The 25,855-nt window shown below is 46.7% G+C and overlaps 1 protein-coding gene across 1 annotated transcript in view; it reads left to right on the forward strand.

The window, feature by feature from the left end:
* The first annotated feature begins 4,478 nt into the window (after window positions 1-4,478).
* LOC149342989 (glucose dehydrogenase [FAD, quinone]-like) overlaps window positions 4,479-25,855 on the forward strand; it is a 28,204-nt gene continuing 6,827 nt past the window's right edge. The window contains exons 1-7 of the mRNA XM_089545538.1: window positions 4,479-4,698; window positions 12,750-12,952; window positions 15,617-15,803; window positions 20,158-20,289; window positions 20,667-20,791; window positions 21,304-21,471; window positions 24,443-24,590. Of these exons, the coding sequence (XP_089401664.1) occupies window positions 4,545-4,698; window positions 12,750-12,952; window positions 15,617-15,803; window positions 20,158-20,289; window positions 20,667-20,791; window positions 21,304-21,471; window positions 24,443-24,590 (1,117 nt within the window). The 5' untranslated portion in view covers window positions 4,479-4,544. The remainder of the gene's footprint in view (window positions 4,699-12,749; window positions 12,953-15,616; window positions 15,804-20,157; window positions 20,290-20,666; window positions 20,792-21,303; window positions 21,472-24,442; window positions 24,591-25,855) is intronic.

Below are 25,855 nucleotides of genomic sequence, written 5' to 3' on the forward strand. Positions count from 1 at the left end.
ACACGCTGCCACATCTCATTTTGCCTGGAAGAAAAGTATGCCGGGGTGCTAAAAATGGTGATGAACCGGGTCCTGAAATGGTTCGGTACCGTTCTTTTGAATCGTTACTGTTCGGGTTCAGCTCCAAGATGGCGAAAAAAATGTGGGTTCGGTTCGGTTCCGGGCGAAATTACGAGTTCGGTTCCGGTTTTGGGTTAGGTACGGTTCCCGTTTGACATCCTGGTACTGTGCGATGTCAATGCACGTTAAAGAACCACAGGTGGTCAAAATTTCTGGAGCCCTTCACTACGGCGTTTTTCACATCATGAGTTGCTCTGGGACGTTAAACCCTCACAGACCATAATTCATAAAATTCACCGAAGCAGGAATGAACTGTTTTTACAGAAAAAGGCAGTTGATCTTTGCCTCATTACATTGAGAACCATACCATATCATACCATACCATACCATACCATACCATACCATACCATACCATACCATACCATACTATACCATACCATACCATACCATACCATACCATACCATACCATACCATACCATACCATACCATACCGTGCCCTACCGGCCCCACCGTACCATACCAGCCCGTGCTTTGCCCTGTCGTGCCGTAAAAACTCATTTGCTTGCCACCACTTCTAGAGCTACTTGTGCGTGAAGTCTGAAGTTGTGTAACAGTAACTGATGGGCACGTTGGTCAGGCATGATTGCTTGTGAAACAGCTCAACGGCACAAGGCCAGAGGAAAAGAAAGGACGATACACAGCGCTGACTAACAACCGAATGTTTATTTAGTAAGCCATGCTTATAAAGGCGCCAGCGACACTGAAAAACAGAAAAAATACAAAGAACCGTGACAGATATCTCTCCGACCAGGCACGTATTTGATAACACAAGCCTAACACGTGTGCAAAAATTCATGTTCTTTCTGAAAGATAGCGACAGAAGGGGTGCTTACACACCTCTGACCCAGCTTCAAGATCTCTGACGCTTCGATAACTTCTCTAGTCAGCTGATCTTTGTGTCTATCAACAATCCTGCTTTTGTCATACAGAGGCTGGCACCAACAATCTCGACAGTGAACACCGATGTGGCGGGAAGCATTCTTGACATCATTTTTGTGTTCCCTCAGCCTACGTTCAAACAACGACCAGTTTGTCCAACATAGGAACCACCACAACTCAAAGGGATCGAATAAACCAGATTCTCTACGCACTTCACAAATTTAACCTCACGCTTTTTTGTGCAGACGGGTTCACCTTCAATTGACTTTTTGGGGCCATTTACACGCGCGCACAAACTTCTCAGTTTCACAGCAGCTGAAAACACAACATCTACTCCGTCTCTCTTACCTATTCTTTTCAAATTATGTGAGACAACATGAATGTAGGGTATGACAGACACATTTTTTCTTCTGGTACTGTGGTCGACTGCGGCAGAAAGTTTCAACTTTTTCAACATCCCCTCCGCTACTGCTGCTAAGACGTTGAGGGGGTATCCTGCAGTAACGAGCCTCTGAACCTGATAATAAAAACAATTGGCAGTGGGTGCCTGTGGGTGCAAGATTTCTTCATTGCGTTACTGAAGCAAGACGCTACACTGCACCTTTTTTACGAGCTTCGAATGAGAGGAACTGTACGGAAGCAACGGTGTTTTGCTCCTAGGTTCAAAAGACCAAGCACATATGTGCAACAGTGAAGTACAGAGTCAAGTCAAGAAATTTTATGCAGTCATCAACAGGTACTTCGTGTGTCACTTCAAGAGGCGCGAGGACTTCAGAAAAAACTGAAAGAATGGCATTAACTTCTTGATCAAAATTCACCGAATCAGATTTTATCAGATGACTAGCTTTTATAGATGACTTTTATCAATGACTAGAGAGAGATGACTACCTGATTTGATAAAATTTGATGCGGTGAATTTTGAACAAGAAGTTAATGCCATTCTTTCAGTTGTTTCTGAAGTCCTCGCGCCTCTTGTAGTGACACACGAAGTACCAATTGATGACTGCATAAAATTTCTTGACTTGACCCTATACTTCACTGTTGCACATACGTGCTGGTCTTTTGAACCCAGGAGCAAAAAACGGTTGCTTCCGTACAGTTCCTCTCATTCGAAGCTCGTAAAAAAGGTGCAGTGTAGCGTCTTGCTTCAGTAACGCCACGAAGAAATCTTGCACCCACAGGCACCCACTGCCAATAGTTTTTATTATTAGGTCCAGAGGCTCGTTACTGCAGGATACCCCCTCAACGTCTTAGCAGCAGTAGCGGAGGGGATGTTGAAAAAGTTGAAACTTTCTGCCGCAGTCGACCACAGTACCAGAAGAAAAAATGTCTGTCACACCCTACTTTCATGTCTCACATAATTTGAAAAGAATAGGTAAGAGAGACGGAGTAGATGTTGTGTTTTCAGCTGCTGTGAAACTGAGAAGTTTGTGCGCGCGTGTAAATGGCCCCAAAAAGTCAATTGAAGGTGAACCCGTCTGCACAAAAAAGCGTGAGGTTAAATTTGTGAAGTGCGTAGAGAATCTGGTTTATTCGATCCCTTTGAGTTGTGGTGGTTCCTATGTTGGACAAACTGGTCGTTGTTTGAACGTAGGCTGAGGGAGCACAAAAATGATGTCAAGAATGCTTCCCGCCACATCGGTGTTCACTGTCGAGATTGTTGGTGCCAGCCTCTGTATGACAAAAGCAGGATTGTTGATAGACACAAAGATCAGCTGACTAGAGAAGTTATCGAAGCGTCTGAGATCTTGAAGCTGGGTCAGAGGTGTGTAAACACCCCTTCTGTCGCTATCTTTCAGAAAGAACATGAATTTTTGCACACGTGTTAGCCTTGTGTTATCAAATACGTGCCTGGTCGGGGAGATATCTGTCACGGTTCTTTGTATTTTTTCTGTTTTTCAGTGTCGCTGGCGCCTTTATAAGCATGGCTTACTGAATAAACATTCGGTTGTTAGTCAGCGCTGTGTATCGTCCTTTCTTTTCCTCTGGCCTTGTGCCGTTGCGCTGTTTCACAAGAAATCTGAAGTTGTGTGTTTGTATTTCATGTTTTACGCTAAATAAATACACTTTCTTTTAATTAAAAAAGAAGCTTCACTACGGTAAGACATGATGTTGGACTAGTCGGTTCATGTTTAGAGTAAAACAGAACTGCGCGCAGACGACGGGACAAAAGAAGGCACGAATAAGCACACACAAAACAGACTCTTGACTGGCACGTTGACAATGCAATGAGGTCAACATAGGTGGTTGCCGCTTGCCCCTTGTTTATAGGAACAGTGGTAGAGCCGCTCTCTGGGCTCTACCACTGTTCCTATAAACAAGGGGCAAGCGGCAACCACCTATGTTGACCTCATTGCATTGTCAACGTGCCAGTCAAGAGTCTGTTTTGCGTGTGCTTATTCGTGCCTTCTTTTGTCCCGTCGTCTTCGCGCAGTTCTGTTTTTGCTCTTACCTACGGGACCTCGGGCTTCAATCGTGGACCGTGTAAATTTGACCTTTAGCTGAGTTAGAGGTGAAACCATGAAAAAGCGAACAAGAAATTGAGTCAATATCCATGACTGGGAGTCGAGCCCGCGGCTGCGCGAACAGATCTCTTTAAGGGCCGCTCAGCGAGACCACTATCGCTGCAGCCTACACGCATCGTGTTAAACTGCACCATACTCTCGCGCGGTGTATTAGAAAGCGTCGTCTTCATTAAGTTCTACCTGCTCTATCCCGCGGCACTGCCTGTTCAACGTCGTCCTCTACGTAGCACAAATCCGTGCTTTCGCTCCGATTCGAATGTAGGAAACTTTCTCTGTAGATTTTTCAATATTTTTGCGGCTTCCTCTGACAACGCTGTAATTTTCGGTTTTGGGTTGAATTCCTCAGCTTAGAAAAATGATGCTGTCTGTTTGGCTTAGCAAACGTAGCCTCAAAAAGCGACACAAAAACTGACGGGGCATGTCACGCAGGTGGAAGACATTTTCAAGTGTACCGACAAATATCTCTGCACATGTACACTCGTCCTTCGTACTCTCGACAAAATATTTGCGGTCACTAAAAATGGCACGTATGTTGCACATTGACTTGTGATAAATCACCACGTCGCTTCACTTCCCCCTTTTTGTAATTTTATTTTGATTAGGTTCAGCAGTGCTTTGACCTCCTTTCCAGAAATAAAGCTTAGTTTTATAGTTTCAAGGCTATGTGTAGCACTTTTATGCTTTTGTTGTCTTTTTTCTTGCCTCTCTTTTTGCTGCCTCATTTGGGCTAGTTGAGAAAGGTTCTACTGGCAGTCCTGAAACAATTCATGCCCTTTGCCACGTCACACTGCCGATTATCCTGTCAAGCGGCGATGTTGCTGTTTCAGCAGCCGAATGACACACCTTGATCCCGCCGGGCGGGTTTTTACACTCGGTCAGGCTTTCCGTCTCTAGATACCCTCCCCCGCCGCAGCTCTTTCACTTACTAGCACAAACAGAGGAACGGCGGAAGCCGCAAGGTCGACGCTCATTCAGTGGAAGGAAAGCAGACAGATACGACCGGCGGATACATTGCTGCTATGGACGTCGCTGGTCGGGGAGCGTCCCCGCAGAGTGCCTTGGCTCTTCTCTTTGCCCTGGTCAATCTTGTTGTGCACGTGCCATTCACTGACCTCCCCGTCTTGGAGGACTACGAGCTCGGGGAGCTGCGGCCGGAGTACGACTACGTTATCGGTGAGGAACAAGACGCTGATGTAGTTAAGTCATTCAGTTGTACGCTCAGATGTCCCGAATGCTTCTGCGTCTTGGGTATCAAGCGCAGAGGAGCGAAAAATATTAAACGCGACAACATAAGGGTTCAGAAGGGAGTGTCTTGCGCCTCATCATTGGCCTGTGCACGGTTTCGAGTTTCTGTGCAAACATTATGCGGAACCTACTTGCACAGAGGTATGGTCTTGCTAAGCCCGTTAGGCACTTTTCACGCAGAGTGCAAATCATGCAGCACGGCAGGCATGGGCCGCGCTAAAGGCAGCAAAAAGGCAAAAAGTTGCACCGCTGACGCCTTCAAACAACCGATCGTCCTTTCATGGAACTCCCATGTCGAGCGGTGGCTTAGCAGCACTACTGGTTACTGTTCACACCAGTAGCTTTAGCGAGTCACCGCTCGAATTATAAACGGCACGTTCATCAGCTGGCATATGCAGTGGTGGCACTCATGCTATTCCTCGTGCTGCTGGATGCCAGCTTTGCCGTTAATCACATGCTTAATCATACCCCTTAATCATGCTTAATCATAACCCTTAATCATATACTCGTCCTGGAGCCACAGTTTGCAAGGAGGCGACTTGAAAGTGCGAAGAAGACACTGTACTAAAAGCGCACTGAATTACGCATAATTCCAAAAACACTGACGAATACTAAACTTTCGCGGATATTTTGGAGAGTACGGTTTTCACTACGACTATTACAGCAGCCGTGACGTGTTTCTGGCTTTCCATGCGGCTGGTTCGCGTTAAGAATGACTAAGGCGAACAACTGGGCAGGACTTGACTAGCGTAGCGCCACGGTATTTCTGAACACAGAAGACGCACGCAGGGGGATACTTGACAGACCGCTCGAGCAATCTCACGTCGGCACCCTTTTTCCGTATGACTTCTCCCGTGTTTCGTGCTCTTAACGCGAGAAGCATTAGGCTTCGAGTCAAGGCCGCATTGCAGAGAGAACAGCAACCTACAACGCTTTTACCATCTCGCTGTGTGTCACTGCTTAATGGCCATTGCCGAGCATGCTGTAGACTGAGGGCATCGGCATCGTTTGGTGGAGATTTTTATGACGGCCGTGGTGCAACTGAGGATGAATCTCTGCTTTTCAAAAGCAGCAACGGTCGCGACAGCATTTCCTGTCACAGTAAAAAAAAAAAAAAAAACAGCCCTTTTTAAAGCAAGGGTAAAAATGAAGCGCAAAAAGACGAGAAAGACAGACACACGCACACACAGCGCTAACTTCCAACAACGATTTATTTCGGTGGTTTATATACCGACTTATCACACATGCACCATCGAACCATTCGCTAGCAAAGCGTATCAGCCAGATATGCAAGCTCCTTTGGCAACAGCGTGACGGAAGGGCTACTCACACAGTCATCTTCCAACAGGAAAATACATTCAGCTTCAATGATTTCCCGTGACAAGCGTTTGCCCTTCTTTTTAAAGGACCAAAAATACCTGTTGAAAACTGATACTAAACCTGCTTAATAGCTGCAGCAGTATACTTGAAAAGCCTCAATCACCAGGTTGGAGGATAAAGTGAATTGAAAAATCTATGGGACGAACTTGTATTCTCTGTGTGCGTTGAGTGCTACCCAACCTCCTTTGCTTTTCGCGTTTTCGAACGAAACTTGCTAAATGGCAAAACAAAAGCAAGGTGTGGCCCGTCCCATGAAAACATCTCGAAAAGCCGGCGGATTCCTCACCGTGCGTGGTGTTTCTTTTGTTGCTTCCTTTCGGCGTTTTCTTTTCTTTGGAGGCTGAAGCTTCACTACTGTTGTTCAAGAAGTCCTGAGGAGACGCTTGGGAATACAGGCTAGGATTACAAGTACTTTAAACGCTCTGTCTTCCTGCCTTTTCTCGGGGAAACCTGACAGCTAAAGAGCCATGGTGGTCGATAAATACGCAACTACCGTTAAAAAGTGCGCTTCTCATGCGTAAGACTGCCAACCTTGTTGCGCACAAGAGAGAGCAGGTAAGGAGTGCTCATTCACTAATTATTTAAACTGGTTTAGGAGCTCTTACAATATTAACAATGAAGCAGTTGAATTTGCAGCTACATACGAGAGTCTTGGATTCTACTTGCAGCCTGATGTATCCTGGCGTCGCCATATTGATCTCACACTTGCGTCTGCTAACCACTCCTTGGCTTTTGTTCAGCGCAGCCTTCAACACATTCGTGCCCACTTAAGCAAACTTGCATTCACCCCTTCAATCCATCGAAACGTAGAATACGCATCTGACGGCAGACCAAACTTACGCCACACATAAGATGAAGGTTTGCAAAATCCTGTGATATACGTTTAGTTTATCTGACAGCTCACGTCACAGAAGCGTCGCGTATTTAAATGCATGCGCTCAATTACGAGAAGTGCCTTCCCGCCAAAAATGTCTATGTATTTCGCTATTTCAGAAAATTCAACATCATTCATCGCTTTACGAATACTTCATTCAGGAATCTGACATGACATAACACACGCGGATTAGGTCCCCGTTGCGTTGGCTGCATCTGATCCCACTTTAAATCAATTATTTCCAACTCGCGAGGGGCCTGTCAGAACGTCGAGCAGGGCTGGGTACCGTATCTGGGTACAAATATTCTCCTTTAAATTACCGTCCGATATCATTAACCAGCATACCTTGCAAAATCATGGAACACGTCATCTATTCTCAAATCATGGACTTTCTTGACGCTAGCAACTTCTTTCATCCCTCACAACACGGGTTTCGCAAGGGTTTGTCATGTGAAACTCAACTGGCCGTCTTTCTTCATGACGTTCACTCTAACCTCGACCTAAATTTACAAACTGACGCTATTTTTCTAGACTTTGCTAAAGCATTTGATAAAGTTCCCCATAGGCGTTTACTGCTAAAACTAACCATGCTAAAACTGCATCCTAACGTCTTATTGTGGATCGAAGAATTCCTTTCTAACCGCTCCCAGTTTGTTCTCGTTAACAGCCAGAGTTCCAACCCTCTTCCAGTAACATCAGGCGTACCCCAAGGTTCTGTACTTGCTCCCCTCCTATTCTTAATCTATATTAACGACTTACCCTCAAACCTGGTTTGCAATGTTCGTCTGTTTGCAGACGACTGCGTTATTTACCACACGATTTCTAACACCTTTGACCAATCACAGCTCCAAAACGACATTGACACAGTGCATGCCTGGTGTGATGACTGGCTAATGTCGCTTAATCCTAACAAATGTAAACTCGTATCTTTTCACCGCCGGCGTAACCCCCATATTTTCCCTTACTCAGTTGCTAACGTTCCACTAGAATCTGTATACTCAGACAAGTACCTAGGTGTCACCTTGTGCCAGGATCTCTCCTGGCGTTCTCATGTAACGAACATCATCGCATCAGCTAACCGGTCATTGGGTTTTTTGAAACGTCATCTACAGCACGCCCCTCAAAGTATTAAACTTCTCGCCTACCAATCACTCATTCGACCAAAACTAGAATACGCATCTGCTATCTGGAGCCCGCAACAAGCATATCTCATCAGTTCACTAGAATCTGTCCAAAATCGCGCCACGAGGTTCATTCATTCTGCCTATTCATACGACATCAGTGTATCGTCACTTAAACGACAATCAGGTTTATCAACTCTTGCCCATCGTCGTCGCATTGCTTCTCTTAGTCTGTTTCATAAGTTTTTTTACAGTTCCCTCGGACAGCAACCCTATATCACACCGCCCGCTCGCATATCTCATCGCACCGGCCATCCACTGCAAGTGTCATGCCAACGCGCCCGCACCGTCACTTTTTCCGCATCCTTTTTTCTTCGCACTGCTAAAGACTGGAATGGCCTTCCCCACGACGTTGATGCCATCACCTGCCAATCAAGTTTTGTGAACAATTTAAATATGCATTTCATAAATATCATGTAAGCAATCATATTAAACCTATATTTGTACTCCCACCCCTTATGTAATACCCCCAAAGTGGTGTCTTTAAGGAAATAAAGTGAAGTGAAGTGAAGTATCTAGCCTACCGCAGTCTCCAAAACCGCGTCTACACCGGGGACCCCGCTCACCGGCGTATCGTTTGGGCTCCTGCTCACATGGGCCTTGAGGGAAATGAGGGAGCTGACGCCGCCGCCCGCGCGCTCTCTCACCGGACATTCCCCTCCGACCCCGACGATCAGGAACTCGAATTCACTCCAGCTTACACCTTCAAAGACATTGTATTACTTTATCAATTTGGCTACAGTCTTTATCCCCGCCCGTGTAAAGGTCTCTCAAAGGCGGAGGAGCGGCTTCTGCTTCACCTCTATACTAATACTTTGCTGTGCCCGGCAGCTCTCAAACACATCGACCCTTCTTTCTCGGGCAGCTGTCCGCACTGTGCGGAGAAGTCTTCGGACATCTACCACATGCTGTGGGCCTGTCCTTGTAACCCTGCTATCCCCCCTCGCCCCTACCCTACCCCGGGGGGGTCTGGGAGGCGACCCTGCTCGGCTGCTCTTACCTGCAGGGCCAACAGGCCTTGGTCGCGCGGGCCCGGGCGGCGGCCGACGCCACTGGGATCCCGAACTAGGGACCTCCACCTAATACTTGTAAGGGCTGGCGCCCTCTGGGTCAACTCATGCATAACATCCTGAAGTGTATTTGTACATAAATGTTTTCCACCACCACCACCAAATTTTTACGCCGTGATCATCCTTACAAAGTAAAACACGCCACATGTCGCACACCCATTTTCACGAAGTCATTTAGACCACACACAAACATCGAATGGAACAGTTTGCAGTTTAAAATCGCCATCGAGTCTCACAGAAGTAAATTTAAAGGCCTGATCTGTGCTTTGAATAATATATTAAAACATACAATCCTAGCGGCGCAATTATTCATTTTTTTTTGGGTGTGCTGACAAGAGGCTGTGGCGCTCTTTTTTTTTAATCAGATTGTGATTGTTGTGATATTTTTTGCTGCCTTCCCAGTTTATACGCAAACATTTAATCAGGGCGCTCAGGGGGGCTTTAAATAAGCAAAACACAGGAGATAATTTTCACCTCCCGCAGAGTGCCATGACACCTCACATGTTGAAGCGTCTGGCGCTTCAGACACGGTGACAGGGCAGCTGCACTGACAGCCTTTGCCCCATTGATAGCTGCCACTCTTCAAGGTCTTTACTGCAGCATCAGATTGTTTACCGCCTAACATCGGCCTATCTGCTGTGAGCACAAGGAAGAACAGTGCTGCGTCCGAAGGTTGCGGTCTGGTGGGGCGTTATGCTTCGAGACAAGAACACTGACAAGGGAAAACGCGCGCAGCATGGGTGATGATAATGTGACATTCGCAAAAGCACTCCTGGGCTGTATTTGGCTCGTGACCACCTAAGAGCAAGGGTAGCCCAGCAGGACTACATAAAAGGCACGTCGTGGCCGAGCCAGCGGCAATCAGAGCAAAACATGTGGCGCCCATACCGGGTGGTCGTGCAGCGGGAAGCCTGTTGTAAGCCCTTAGGCAACCGCGAAGGCAGAAGTTCCGGCTTCGCGCTCTCGATCATAGAAAATTCGCTGATAAGAGTGTCCGCTTCCTTTTAGGTCTTAAAGCGAAACAAAAAATGTCGAGTCAAAGCTTATTGCTTACTAAGGATCCACGAATCCCGTTGCGGCCGGTCGTTTAGTTGAAGAGAAATGCATGTATAGCGAACGTTGGGCAAGAGGACTAGCTATTAAAACGTCAAAAGTTGAGTTTTTAAGCATGAAATGCTTTTAGCGCCCGTTTTCGGCAGTGTGGTGACGTCACGCCGAGACCGAGATCCATCATCCGGGCACTGAAACCCACTCATCCGGGCTCTGAAACGAGAACATCCGGGCACCGTACGAGACTTATAGAAATTCAACGAGACTCTCTAAGCCCTCCTACGGGACCGGCATACAAGCGCCGGTTGCTCTCCAAAACGAGTCACAAAAAATAACTGCTGCCAGTGTCTTCTCAATGTTTATCAAGATATCAGTCGAGCTGTGCATTTGATAATGCACGGAATTATAATTTCCGATTTCTAATAACGCGTGCAAAAAGCACATAGATGCCACAATACACTTCGTTGTCATACGTGATCTGTTAGGGGCTTTGAGAGAAGGCCGCTTAGAGAAATTTAGCTCCCGTTGTCGGCAGTGTGGTGACGTCACGCCGAGACCGAGAGCCGACATCCGGGCACTGAAACGAGAGCATCCGGGCACCGTACGAGATTTAACGAGACTCTCTAAGCCCTCCTACAGGACCGGCATACAAGCGCCGGTAGCTTCGCGCCGAACGGGTGGTGACGGTCCTCTCTTCCTGTACGGTGCGGTTCGGGTGTCCACCGTGATGACAGAGAACTACTGCGTCATTTCCTTTGCTCAAAAAGCCTTGCGTTCAAAGGTCAAGGCATCGCGCCGAACGGGTGGTGGCGTTCTGTGGACTGGCTGGCAGCGCTACAACACGCTGTCGCGTTCCACTCCTAAAGGCGAAGCTTAAGTAATCAATTAGCAGTTAATTAATTAGTCATTAATCAGCAATTAGTCACTAATTCGTTACTAATAAGTAATTTGTCATTACTTCGTCATCAATTATGTGTGACGTAATTCAGTGGTAACGTCACCAGTGTCACATAGGCAAAGTGGTGCGGAAAACGCTTTCGCCTCTACGTACAGTCTTTGTCAAAAGTAACCAGGCTGCATGGTTTGCTTCTAGCTCGTACAGTGTAGCCCTCACAGCTTCCCTGAAGATGAAATGGTCGTTAAAGGTAAGGACTGGGGGTCTTCTTGCCTTCCAACCCGTTTTCATCTTTAGGAAAACCACAAGGGCTCCACTATGCAAGCTGGAAGCAAACCGTGCAGCCTTGTTACTTTTGACAAAGACGGTACTTTAGACAGTTTCGAACGCGTTGCATGTAGTACATTCTTGTCAGGCCTGCGTCTCGTCGTGTCCGCGTACGCTTCGTGTTATGCCCGTAAACATTTCATACTTACTCTACTCTCGGTTACGGGAGAGGCAGAAATTTTTTTATTTAGAGTTAAGCTTTTGGAAGAGTGACGAGCCGAGCTAAACGTCTCCGATAAGTCTATAAATACACAATCAGCCTGTTCACCCATATAAAGAAAACGGCAATTGTCATGAGAGAATTCAGCTAATTGTGGGTGGTTCTGAAAGCCATGCTGGAGAATAATGAGGACATTTTAGGCCCCGACGAAAAATATCATACACTTGAACATTATACGTTTTAGCAATTTACGTGAATGGCATGTCAGTGAAACAGGTTGTGCATTATCTCTATAATACAGGATTTATGCAGAGGGAGAATTTTCTCTTGCTTCTGTCACGAAGAAAGTGCGGTGTAAAAGAGATTTTCGAAAAATAGTGACGTCAGAACACCGAACGAGAAATGAGTTGGCTATCGCATTTGGTCTGCAGCTCTTTTTAGTGTTCAAACCCAACATCACATTCAGTACACCTTCATTAGAAAAGGAAATATCCTCATTTTAGTAGGAACTACAAGAGACGGAAGGAGTTTCGAGGTTATTTGCACTACATACTTATTGGAGATATACGTTAAATGCAGATTAAAACAACTATACCTTCTAGAATTCTTTCGGTAGATCTCTTTATGATGGTACTGCTTAGTTTAGTTTAGTTTATGTGGTTTAACGTCCCAAAGCGACTCACGCTATGAGAGACTCCGAGGCCCCGGAAATTTCGTCCATCTGGGGTTCTTCAACGTGCACTGACATCGCACAGCACACGGGCCTCTAGAATTTCGCCTCCAACGAAATTGGACCGCCACGGCCGGATTCGATCCCACGTCTCTATAGGGTCAGCAGCCGAGCACCATAGCCACTGAGCCAGCGCGGCGGCTTCGATGCTACTGCTGGATCTGCTGCGCACTGAATGCGACCCTCGTTAGGCTAAACAACCTGTGTTTATAGGATAATAAATAGAGCTCGGAACTTCACTTGATACTTTTGAAGAAAGAAATTTAAGCTATGCTGTTGCTTCCTCCTGGTTCGATATGTCTTTCCATGCAGTGGGTGGTGGTTCGGCGGGCTGTGTGATCGCGAACCGGCTGTCTGCTGACCCCAACGTCTCGGTACTTCTTCTGGAAGCCGGAGGCCTGGAGACGGCCTCCCGCCAGATTCCGATAGCCGCACCGTTCAACCTGGGAGGCCACGACGACTGGGCCTACCAGACCGTGCCCCAGAAGAACGCTTGCCTGTCGTACCGGGAACAAGTAAGATGAACTCGGACGGCTTACTCTAGCATGTACCGTGAAATCCGGCAGCCATGAATAATCGCCGCCAATTTCTGCTTCCGGCAGCCTCCAGTTTTCGCGGAGGGTCGACTTCTACACGGGTAATATTATCACGTGTTGGCAAAGATATTCTGCGAGACCAAGGGCCAATGGCCCGAGACAGCGGGAGAGCTCCCAAAATATCAAAGCGCGCACCACGGCGTCGTCATAGTTCGAAAACACTTAGTAGTCTTCAAAGCGTACGCAGCACAATGTACGCGCTGGCGTCTGCGTGGGTGAATTCGACTCGCTTAATCTTATGGTTCAATACGCCAGGTGTTTCATCGAACACTTTCAAAAAATTTTATAGATAGGCTTTCTGGGGTAAAAACATGGCTTTTGCGGCACAGTGTTACCAGTGTTGGCGGACACAGAAAAGAGATGACTCGTTTTAAGTAGTGAGCTGGTTAACTAATCTTTTAATAATTAACTATTTAACTAATAGAGTTAGGCATCTAATTGTAATTAGAAATTTGTAGCCAGTCGTTAGTAATAGCCATATTAGTTTTTAGAATTTCGAAAGCATGGTTACCCTCGCCGCTGTCTCTCTACCAATCTGGCTGCATCGTGCGAAAATACATAGGCTTTCGAAAGCATGCAGGTAAGCAACCCCTCCAGTGCACGTAACTAGCCGAAAAAGCAAATTTTGTGGAGCCACAGCGCCAAGGGAAATCGGCTTTCTAATTTCTAAAGGTTTTCGCTACAACACCCGGTATAATGAGATGCTTAAGCGAGGAAGCTAAGACGCTGACCGAGAATGAATCAGAAGTCTGGCTGAACACCTAACTGGCTTCAATACAATCCGCCTGAAAACCAACCCCAAGAAATTGTCTACATAAACTGTAAACGGATGGTTGCTGGCCATCCGCATTGGTGCAGAGCTATAAAAAGGAGGCCAAATCGCGTTTACAGCACATAAAACTACTGAGAAGAAAAATTCTCTGCTTTAGGAGGAATCAAGAGCCGCACTCCATGGCACAGGAGAAAACTCTCTGCCCTGAAACCGTTTGGAAAGTATGGGACATGTACAATGCAGTAACCAGAAACGAATTTACATCTGAAACCAGTCGCCGATTCGGATACCGGAAGGGAGTAATTACCCGTTGGCATCCACACAAGCGCAGACTTGCGGCTACAAAGGAAAGCTAAACCTTTCCTTTGTAGCTTTCCATTGTAGCCGCAAGGCTGCGCTTGGGTGGATGACAATGAGTAATTGCTCCCTTGTTACAAATCTACTCCATCTTGGGGATTCGCCTAAACATCTGAGCGACATTGCTCCCATTTGGAGTTATTTATTCGCTCTCGCCGTACCATACTCTTGCCGTCTCGGTTAGCTCATTTGGTAGAGCGTCTGCTCCGGTGAAGCGGCGGTCCCGTGTTCGAACAACGGACTGGGACGAATTTTTCTTTAAATAGGAAGTTTCTCAGGAAGCTATTAGCTTTCCTTTGCTGCCGTTGCTGCGCTTCGGTTGTTATGCCAATGGGTAATTACTTCCTTATTACAAATCTGCTCCACTTTGGGGAATTTTCCTAAATATTTTGCCAATTCGGATAAGTAGTGTTCATAATTAAGGCTGACATTGCGTACGTTACCACCAGCGGAATCTTTGTACCCAAAAAGACACCAGCGAATAACGTTGAGAGGGCTTGATCTGATTGCGGTTATAGTCAGTAGGCTGAAAAATACGCGGAGGTGAGAAACTGTGCGCTGATTCACAAGCTGCCGTTGTTGATCCTTGTAGCACCATGTCTTTCAATGTTCCAAAGCGCCCAGAAGCTCTTTCGTTTACTTTTGATTCGCTACGCACCGTAGCCCTCTGAGAAAATATGTCTTGCGTGTACATGCCGAAAGCAACGAGACTGAGACTAAGCCATGCCACCTGTTTTTGTAGGATGCAGCCTCTTACTTCCGTATGATATCCTAGCTTTCTTTGCATAAAAGTGGCGAAGAACTGTGGCTATGAAATGATGCATGCTTTGAATGGAAGATAGCTCCGTGGTGTTTTCGTCATGGGTTGTGAGTAACAGAGTACCGGCTGCGCCTGGCAGTGGCCATTGTTTCCTGAACAATCAAGACTGTTGCCAAAACTGATTAAGTGAGTGCAGATGCCTTGCTTCAAGTTTGAGAGCCCCGATAAGACTGTCTGTGACTGCGCGAAATCGTGCCAGCATTGTGGTTGCCCTCCTGGCTAGATAGCGCACAGGCGCCGGCCTGTCGCAAACCTGTGTAACGTACACCATAAACTTTGTGAATTAGATACAATGCCTACAGCTCCGCAGTTGTTCGTGTATATCTGTAAGTGCGTGCGTGCGTGCGTGCGTGCGTGCGTGTGTGCGTTTGCTTGTTGAGATGATGGACTTCCTAGGGCAACATCCAAAGGCAGGAACCAGAAAATATTATATAAAACCGCTAGATTTCAGCAGACAGCAATAAGTACTCAAAATCAATGTGCTGTGGTTTCATAATGTAACCACTAGAATGTAAGAGAATGCTTCGTGAATGTTTTTTTTTTTTTTGCTTATGCCATTGCTGCACGAAATGCATTTCCGCTTTTGCACTTTCTTGAGAGGATGCTTTTTGTGTCTGTTTTCTTTCACGCGCAGCGATGCGGCATACCCCGAGGCAAAGTCCTTGGAGGCAGCAGCGTGCTAAACTTCATGCTGTACGTTCGCGGCAACAAGGGCGACTACGACCGCTGGGCCCGAGAGTACGGGGCCAAAGGGTGGGCATACGAAGACGTCCTGCCGCACTTCAAGGACATTGAGGACTACCGGGCTGGGAACGTGGATGGTGAGTGGTCTCCAGCGCAAGCAGAGGGTGCTATACAACTACCAGTTTCTACAAATAGGCGACATCGGCATTGGTCGCTATATTCTGACCCATGGTGACTGATAGCCAACGACACTTGCTTAGCAGACTTTCTACGCAGTAAGGCGTAAGCTGAAGTTGAATACCTTTATGCTAAAGCTTGGGCCCGCGTCTTCCCCTCGCCGTCCTCCTCTTCCAGTTTCTGTCGTCATCGTGAGGCTGAGCGAAGAAGCTTTCCACTTTATAAGTAATCCTCTTATAGAAGTCTTTTTTACATCTCGCAATATAAAAAACGGCAACAAACCAAACCAAAACCAAAATTTCCAGTAGTTATAAAAACCGCGCATAAATGATCCGGCACAAGAAAGTTCTTGGCCCACATGCGGGTCTTAACAAACATAATTCGATGCTGGTCTAGTTATGGTTGCGTGATTGGCGAAGCGCTACATAAAGAGGCAAGGAATACACATGGACAGTACTTACGCGACTTTCAAGTCCCCGCGGAGGCATCTGTAAAATGGAGATGATGATGAGTGCCGACACCGGGGGTTCCCGAGCACATAGAGGCTCGGGCCACCCACGTATAGCCCCCCAGAGGTAGAGCACCCGCATCGGCTTTGGGAGCTGGTGATTTCGACTCTCACTATCACGCTATCCACCAGTTTCCTCAAATGGGTACAAGGTTATCCCACAAAATACTGTATATGCAAAGACGCAGGGACACTGCACAATCAGCCGAGGTGAAGACCACGGCTGCATATCGTCCGTGCGAACTCTTTGGAGGGGAACGAAACCGCCTGATTAATAAATGCGTACAGGCTCACCGTCGTTCTTTGACGGTGGTGCGCTCTGCCGCGCAGCCAGAGGTGAGTAGTAACGCGTATTCTTGCTTGGAAGCAAATAAAAAAAACAGCTAGAGGTCAGGTTATAGAGGATTTTATGATGTGTATTAGCGTTTGTTTGCTGAACACTGTTAAGCCTAGGTACTGCTTCCTAAACTCAGAAAAAATGGGCTGCATAGATTTATCTTTTAGTTCAGAATCCCTTTTTCGAGATTTCAAACAGAGCATCTAAGGCAATCCAGGTGGGAGCGATCACGCACCTGTCATAACTCGCTTACCATTCTCACCAACAGTAATCACGACCAAAGCGCGGCTTTGAAATCTCTGGGCTTTTCCCGTGGCAGCCATAATCCTCCGCTCTCACCATAACCTCCCAAGTGACTAGGCTATCCTCTCTCCCCTCTAGCACTTTATCTCTCCCTCCTCTTCCTTAAAAGTGAAGAGGGTGATTTCCCTTTCTCCACATTGCACCTGCCATGTTTGGGTTGGCAGGTGGCAATCGAATTGGCAAGTGGTAACTGGATTGAACTAATATTAATTGTATTAAAATCTTTTATTAGACTAAATTAATGCAATCCACCAAGCAAATGAATTCTTACGGCTGACGCTGTAGGTCACACAGTAGAATGCAGGGTTACACTGCTAAACCAATGCTATAACAGCATTCGCTGTAAAAATAACAGAAGAAAGCGCGGAGCGAATGCGTCCAAGTGCGTCTCTCGTTTACACGATTGCATCAATTTCTCCACTTTCCACCCTTCCCCATTCCCGGATGTAGAGCAGCATGTTAAAGGAATCATCCGCACGCCGAACACTCTGCTTGTCGTATCACAATCTTCTCGGTTTTAGGAAGCGGAACATTATTTTTTTCTTGGATTGCCACCAACACTTGTAAAACTGGGCAACAGAAGCACAGCTTTATCTGTTCACTGCCGTCATCTTAGCCGAAAACGATTGTTTGCATTTACGCTAACGCGCAACGTGTATGAGAGGGACATCGATGGATGTCACCGGATTAAAATGAACGCAATACGAGCGATGTCCAGATGGACTGCGCGAACGCTGCTCCTTGGCCCGTGAACGCGCGACGCTGCTCTCTAGCTGGGCTAGGTTTCAACGCTATTTATACAGCACAAGCAATGAAATAGCAGTGACGCGTGTGGGCCTGTGAAATTTGTTTTACATTATCTATTTTGCGGGATCGATCATATCAGCTTGTGGTAACTTGTGTACACCGCGATGGGTTCTGTATGTATACCGAGTTATCAAAAGGCGTTCGCGCTTCAATACTTCTAGGGTATAGCTGGGCTTATCTTGTTGCTGCCGACTCTTCCCCGGCTCTTAGGTAGCTTCTGTTCGCGCTCCGTAAATGGGCACTATATAGTCGGATGCAACTTCAGTCTACAATTAAGCTCCGCCCACACTGAGGACTACTGCACAGAATTCCTCCACAACAAAACTGTAGCCTGTTTTCAAATTTTTTCTCGTTACCTAAACGGAAAAGAAGCCCCCAGACGAAATTATAAGAGCAAGTATTTTGGTGTCTCTGGCTTGTTTGCCACAGTCAAGCATTACAGCGGACTCCGGTTACTCCACTGATCGGTCGGCGGAGTAAAACAGGATGCCGCGTACGCATGGCCCATTTTTACCACATGCTGTTTTTATGCGAAGCATACTACTTTAGCTACCACTTCAGCCCTTCACCGTGGTTGTGCGCCTCCAAATCACGTGATACATGACGTCACACCACGTGACACGATGACGTCACAACAGTAGAGAAACGGGGGCCCACCTCGCGCCGTCGCTGTGGTTGTGCGCCTCCAAATCACGTGATACATGACGCCACACCACGTGACACGATGACGTCACGACAGTGGAGAAACGGGGGCCCACCTCGCGCCGTCGCTGTGGTTGTGCGCCTCCAAATCACGTTACACGATGATGCCACACCACGTGACACGATGACGTCACGACAGTGGAGAAACGGGGGCCCACCTCGCGCCGTCGCTGTGGTTGTGCGCCTCCAAATCACGTGACACGATGATGCCACACCACGTGACACGATGACGTCACGGCAGTGGAGAAACGGGGGCCCACCTCGCGCCGTCGCTGTGGTTGTGCGCCTCCAAATCACGTGATAGATGACGTCACACCACGTGACACGATGACGTCACGACAGTGGAGAAACGGGGGCCCACGTCGCGCCGTCGCTGTGGTTGTGCGCCTCCAAATTACGCGACACGATGATGCTTCGCATTCTCCAGGCTTAACCAAGTTATGCCTCAGCCATTTTTTTAAGTTATTTTTTTTCCTTCTATAGGACAACTGCACTGACAATTTTCCGGAAGCAATGGACGAAGTTATCGCCGAGATAAGTGGTTTCAGAAACATTCTGGCCAGTCGATTCCATTACATGACGCCCTTAACGAGGAGAACCAATTGCGATCACTTCGAAGTAAATAACGGTGCGGCGTGGCGTCTGGGATCCGCATCAGAACACTGGTTCCGACATGCGCATTTTACTCGCGCAATATGTCGATGATGGCGACACCTACAATTCGTTATTAGTTCTTTATGAGCTTCTAGAAACTCCGTTACCGGGGAGAGTGGTCTATTTGTGATCGGAACAAGTGCCTTTCGATAAAGGACAACACCTATTTATCTGAGCACAAGACTTAACACAAGACTTAACCTTATGTTTCTGTGGGTTTTACCTTTTAGCTGTTAGTTTTTCCGCGATGTTTTCTTAATTTTTAGTATTTTTGCCGTGTTACTTGTTGGCATCTTATCTTTTTCATTTCCATTGCCCTGTTAACTTTATTGTTTTTATCGCTTTTATTGGTTTTTACCTTTTTGTTTTTATCGGTTTTTATTATCAGTATCAATTTTCATCTTCACGAGGTCTGGCGTTTTTTCCTTGTTTTTTTCCCTGTTGTTTTTATTGCCTCCATTGAAACTTCTCACCTTCACTTGTTATATTAGTTGAGATCTTTGGTTTGCTTGTGTCGCTTGTCTCTTCATGACCTTGTAGATTTCACCTGTTCTTTCTTTCCTTGTGTGGCACGCCCCCCTGACATGGCTATATATATACGTTGCATCTGTACTTCCGAAATAAAGTTGTAAGTTCAGCGCTCCTGTCCGTCGTGTTCCGCCTTTTTCTTGTCCGTTGTGTTTTGTGCGCTGGTTCCTTCAGAAGTACCTATTTATCCTCAGAGACTCTTTAAAGAGACTCAAAACTTTGTGTGGCCTGCCTATGGTATGCCATAGGGATCACATAACCGGGGTGCGAAAATCGCGAGGACGCGAGGCGCGACAGCTAAGGGAAGGGCGCGAGGGACGTCGAGTCACGAATTCATGACCAGCCGGACGCCACAGGACACCACGCAAGGCTTCGGGTGTCTGGAATTTGTCCTTGTAAGCACAAAGTGTTGAAAGTATACGACAGAATGGTGATATATAATGTTACGCTTCTGGTTTCCGTTTTGTTTCGGCAGAGTACCATGGCGTTGGTGGCGAGGTGCCAGTGGACTACGCCAACGGCAGCACGCCTCTGAGCCAGATATTCCTGGAAGCGTGCAGCGAATCCGGCTATCCGCTCATCGACTACAACGGTGCATCGCAGTCAGGTGACTAAAGCTGCTTTATGTGCCTCTACCGGCGCAAGCGGAGAAGCCTAGTATTGGTCTGCTTAGAAAATCTCATTGCTAAAGAGTAGAGGACGAACCAAGACAACCAAGGACGCTTGTAGGACGCTCAGGTTTCTTTAAAGGGGGCCCTAGCGCAAAAAAAACAATCATCATTATTATCATGCTCAAGATCTGCTTTCGATGTTTTCGATTCTGCTTTATGGTAGATTGCTGATAATGAACTGAAATGAAGTAGAAAGTTCACATAATCCGCCCGCGTAAGCACTATCCTGTCCCTGGATTTCAGAGTCCCTCACGTGAGATATATGTTTTGTACAGATCTACCACATGAAGCTCCACTAATCTGTATTCTGCAGGCTGTTCTCGTGTGCAGGGGAACATGATGGATGGCACCCGTGTAAGCGCCAGCAAGGCTTTCATTCAACCGATCCTGCGGAATCGCAAAAATCTACACGTGGCTCTCTTCAGCCAGGTTACCAAGGTAAGCAGACAACGATGAGCTCAGGCGGTTTTAGTTGCTCCGAAAGTGTTCTAGATGCTCCACTGATGGCAGCGCTGAGAAACTGTGACACGAATGCATTCGTGGTTTGAAGGGCCGAGTTCCTAGGGAAACTTTGGTGCGATTATCATGTGCGAAAGGTGAACGGAAAACAGCACCGACATTACATTGCATTAATTCTTGCACGGGATCTCTCGGAACTTTCCGACAGCTGTGACGCTCAAGAAAGTTAGGACTAATCGCTCCCTCAATTTTTCCTCTGCACCTTACATATTTTCGTAATAATGCACCCTTTTATATTTGTGCAAGGCCTACCACAGTTTTCCATAACCTCTTGTTCAGTAGTAAAGGTTTTTCTTGAGGTTACTTTTACCTCCTAGATTTGACATATCTTTGTTCTAAGCCTTTCGGCGATTAGTGTCTGGCGGCTAAACATAATCCACACAAGCACAAAAATGGCCATTGCTTCAAAATTTTTATCTCCCTTGTCGCAGGTGAACTTGGAAGGAAGCCGTGCTGTGGGCGTGACCTTCACAATGTATGGAGAAACCCAGACAGTCAACGCACGGCGAGAGGTGATCCTGTCGGCGGGAACCGTGGGATCGGCTCAGATCTTGATGCTTTCCGGTGTGGGACCGAGAGAGGACCTCGACCGATTACAGGTATCCACGGCTTAAATTTACACTAAATTCTTTCTTGCCGGCGTCACCTTTTGGGGCTGAAAGCTTGGACATTGATTTGTTTCGTGTAGACTGTAACGGTTGGTAGGTGTGCAAGAAGACCCCTAAGTTAAGTCTCCGAAGCGGGACGACCTGCCTGCACTGGGTCTTTGTCATGATCCAGCTAAAGATCAGGTTTTAGTGTTCGTATCTGTAGCTTAGGTACCCCTAAGCAGTCCGGGGGGCCATCCAAATGTCGAGCCCGAAAGTGGTATCGATCTGTCGAATAATTTACTGTAGAATCATTTTCACAAAAATTAAAAGCTTGAGGTTTTCACCTCAGTATAAGTCACGTTCTGTAGCAACAAGTGTATGGTGGTTTTAACGCGGTAGCGTTAAAGCTCCTTTTCAGCGGAGGACCCGACTACGCCGGCACCGACGGTTTGCCTGAATATACGGATATGTCGAATTGGTATACGTCACATGTGGAGCCGCGAATGTGAACGGGTATCAAAGCATCGCATGAATTGTGAAGATAAAGTCGCGACATGACTCAGACGTCATTATGACATGTCAGAATATTAAGTACACCAATTTCGCTGAAAAGAAAATTGAGGTGAAACGGGTCTGGAGTCTGACACGCGATCCCTATAGGGACCCTGAAGGACGTTCGTTCTATTCGGCTAAAGGAAGGCCTTGTGTGTCTTTACCGACAATGTCCGTGTCTGTGAAGTGATATGCAAAGGAAATCCCAAGCTGCTTAAGAAATCCATTAACACTATCGCGTCAAAGTCTTAAGGCGGAGCTTAAGCGTAATCCGAATTTTAACAACCTGGTCTTTGAACAGAACACGAAGTAATGTACAGGGGAATCTTTGCAGCTCCTGTTATAGGGATAATCATTTTCCTTCTGCCAAGGAGGAGGAGGATTTATTAACTGCTATAGGCTCAGAAGATCCATGGCAGGGACTTCGCTGTAATGACTCGCTTATCGACATTTGCCTATATGGTATTCGTATCGATCTCCGGGCATTGTTATGGCCTTAATGGTAATGGCTTTACATCCACTACTCGGAGTTTTTTTCAGGACAGGCATAAACTAACAAATATAAGGAAGAAACAATACCTATGCTACGCCAAAGGTGCTGTAGAATATGCAGTCGGTAGTCACTGAATGTCACGTTTCACAGAGGCGAAATCACCTGAATTGATGAAGCTCTGAAAGAAGCATGGGAGTTCTCTAGTCGGTATCCTGTGCGTTATATGCATTGCTTCTTAGTTAGCCACATCAGCTCTGTTTTTCTGGTTCAAACATGCAAGAGAACAGACTTCAAGGGATCGGCCTCGAATCCAGAATCACCATCAAGGTAGTAGGAAAAAAAGCTGTCTGTTTCTAGGCTATGATCTCTCCCATCGATATCTAGTCAGCTCTATCCAGCTGCAGCCGTGACCCTCTATTCTTGCAATCTCTTTATCACACTTTTTTACCTGACTCACAGCCACATTCCCCTGCGTCTCAGCCCCTGTGGTGTACTGTGTCGCCCTGAGAAACCACTGCTTTTCTGTTATCTCCATTACATTACTCGCACAAATACGTTTGGTCGTCCTGATTTGCGGCAGGACATTATTAACTTCAATCTGTCCCCGGACACGCAAAAAATAAAAATTTTTCAAGTGAAACGAAACCGGGGTACATGCTTCACCGGGAGAACCGGCGTGATTCCAACATGAAGTTTTTTACGAGGCCGAAAACCATGGTGTGGCGGGGCATAACCACTGCAGCTTCGAATAAACGCATGCGGGACTCCTGCATGAATAGAAGCGGTGACAGAACAGCAGAGAATGCTCGAAAAATTTAGTTTCACGGGAAAGTAGGTATAGTTAAGCTAGTGCTAAACCAGACCTCGGAAGGTTAAAATTGAATGCGGGAGCCTAGTAGCGCAGTCCCTTCTGCGAGACTAGTACAAAATCTCCTGCTCCAGCAGTAAAGAGAGATTGACGGTTTAAGAAAGATAGGTGTAGAATCAATATACCGGCGCAGGGCTTGCTGTAAATGAGACGACCCCGCTTATTTTAATGCGAAAGCAGTAATTAATGTGGTTCCAACCAAGTATCCTGTGTGAAGCGCCGAAGTAACTCAGCTCGAGTTAGTTCGGAGGAGAGTCATGCAAGCTGTAGCCAATGGGAGGGTGACATTAAGGGTGACTCTGGCTAAACATTGCATAGCAACCGCCCCATGCGGAAATAAAATAAATATTACTTGGATTGGCTTTCAAACCCGCGGCGGCGTGAACAGATCAGCTTCGCTGGCCACTGCACAAGAGCACTTTGGTATTGCTGCCTTTTTTTTCTTTATTGCCTCTTTCTACATATCACCGCAGGCGCTCACGCCTTGTGTTCAACTGCAACACACTCTCGCGTGGTGCACCGTACACCGTCGTCTTGATCAACCTCCATCTGCGGCGCGAACAGATCAGATCAGCTTAACTCGATCAGAGCTTAACCTGGGTCTAATATTGTCGCCAGACGTGCCGACGACCAAGCAAAGCAAAACCACGAGCCAACCAGGCTAAACGCGTGCTTTCTCACATCTACTCGGTTTAATTACGTTAAAATCCGACTACTTTTTCTTCCTGCATTCCACATGAATGGCATTGTTCGAAAGTCCTCGGCCCACATCATTTGCTTTGGAGCCCAATAGTGGTGGCGTTAAGACCAAGAGTAACGAAAAGGCGAGCCTTCTCTGCACCCGTGCCGAAATGTAGAGCTTCAGGGCTGCTATATGATCACTACTAAAAAGCCGGAAAGCGAATTATATGGCCTGAAAGCTTCTGATCTAGGCTGTACGTTCGCACAGGCTTCCACGCGTGTCATCGCGATTTTGCAGGGCTATACACACCCGCCATGGGCCGCCTCTTCTCAGTTGTGAACCCTGAATTCTAGCGCTAGTGTGAATGCTCTCTCCTCCTGCACAGATTCCTGTGGTAGCCGACCTTCCAGTTGGGCGAAATCTCCAGGAGCACGTGCTCTTACTTACTGCAGTGCCAGTCAGCACAGCTGAGTACGTCGCAATTCCGCCTTTCACACTGGCCGACATCGCCCAGTACGCGAGCAATAGAACAGGTAAGCGCGAATATAGGGTTATCGATTTTCAAAACTGAAGTTGTCTTATGAGTATGGATTAAACACGCTTGCGATTCGTATGTGCCAAAAAACAACTTGTTATTAATATGCCCTTATAATCGCTTATAGCATGCAGTAATTCTTCGCAACCAACTTATTGGGTATTCTCGTGGGCTTACAAGTTGCTAAAATAGTGGTTCCGTAAACAATTCTTAGTGTAACAAATGAAATGTGGCTGCCAAAGAGATATATTCTCCTTGCCGTTTGTCCAATCAACTTTGTTAGAAGACGCATTCGGAGCTTTTTCTTTTTACGCTAGAAAAATGTAGTTCCTACTTAAAACGTTTTTGAGAGAATAGCAAAGCCAAAATGGATGTTTATTTGCTGAGCAGAAACCTAAAGAACTAACCTAAAGAAACCTAAAGTTGCTTTAAATATCTTCACGGCTTCCAGGACCATGTGTTTTCCATAAAGGCACAATACATATCCACTTTGAGCCGCCGCGTTGGCTCAGTGATTATGGTGCTCGGCTGCTGGCCTGAAAGACGCGGGTTCGATGCCGGCCGCGGCTGTGGCACTTCTACGGAGGCGAAATGCTAGGGGCCCCGTGTACTGTGCGATGTCGTTAAAGAACCCCAGGTGGTACAAATTACCCGAAACCCTTCACTGCGGCGTCCCTCATAGCCTGGGTAGCTTTTGGATGTTAAAACCCATAAAACCAAACCAAACACACTCACTGGGTTCATTGCGCTGCTTTTTTCATCCCAAAAACCAACATCTGTACCTACTGTAATTATCAACCATGCTGTTTCAGAAACACAGCGAAGTTACCTGCCAGCTAAGTATTACGAAAATAGCCCTGATTGTGAAATCACGAGAAGTTAAGCTCGCGAAAGCCGTTTATAGCAATGAAATGACAGGGGTTGTCAATGAAATGATGAATGCTATCTAGTCATGCAGATTCCAAGAGCACGTGCTATTTGGTAACACTACATGGATGTTTTGAAGATACTGCCATATTATGAAACCTCTGTGATAAGAACGAATAACTAGCATATGACGCATTCGTCGCAGCGTGCGTATACGCCGGCGAATACTGCTGCACTCTGTCAATTGCACCGATATCGATTGCACTAAGAACGTTGGAGATCAGTTCAAAACAATTCCACGCTCAGAACAAATAATTTGGAACTGCTATTTTCTCCTCAGCTTCCTTTTCTTTTCAGCACTCAGCGATGCAATACCAGAGACGTAGTGGTAGGCGT

This window comes from Amblyomma mixtum, chromosome 5 (genome assembly GCF_055824585.1).
Source record: "Amblyomma mixtum isolate Tamu chromosome 5, ASM5582458v1, whole genome shotgun sequence".
Lineage (NCBI taxonomy): Eukaryota > Metazoa > Arthropoda > Arachnida > Ixodida > Ixodidae > Amblyomma > Amblyomma mixtum.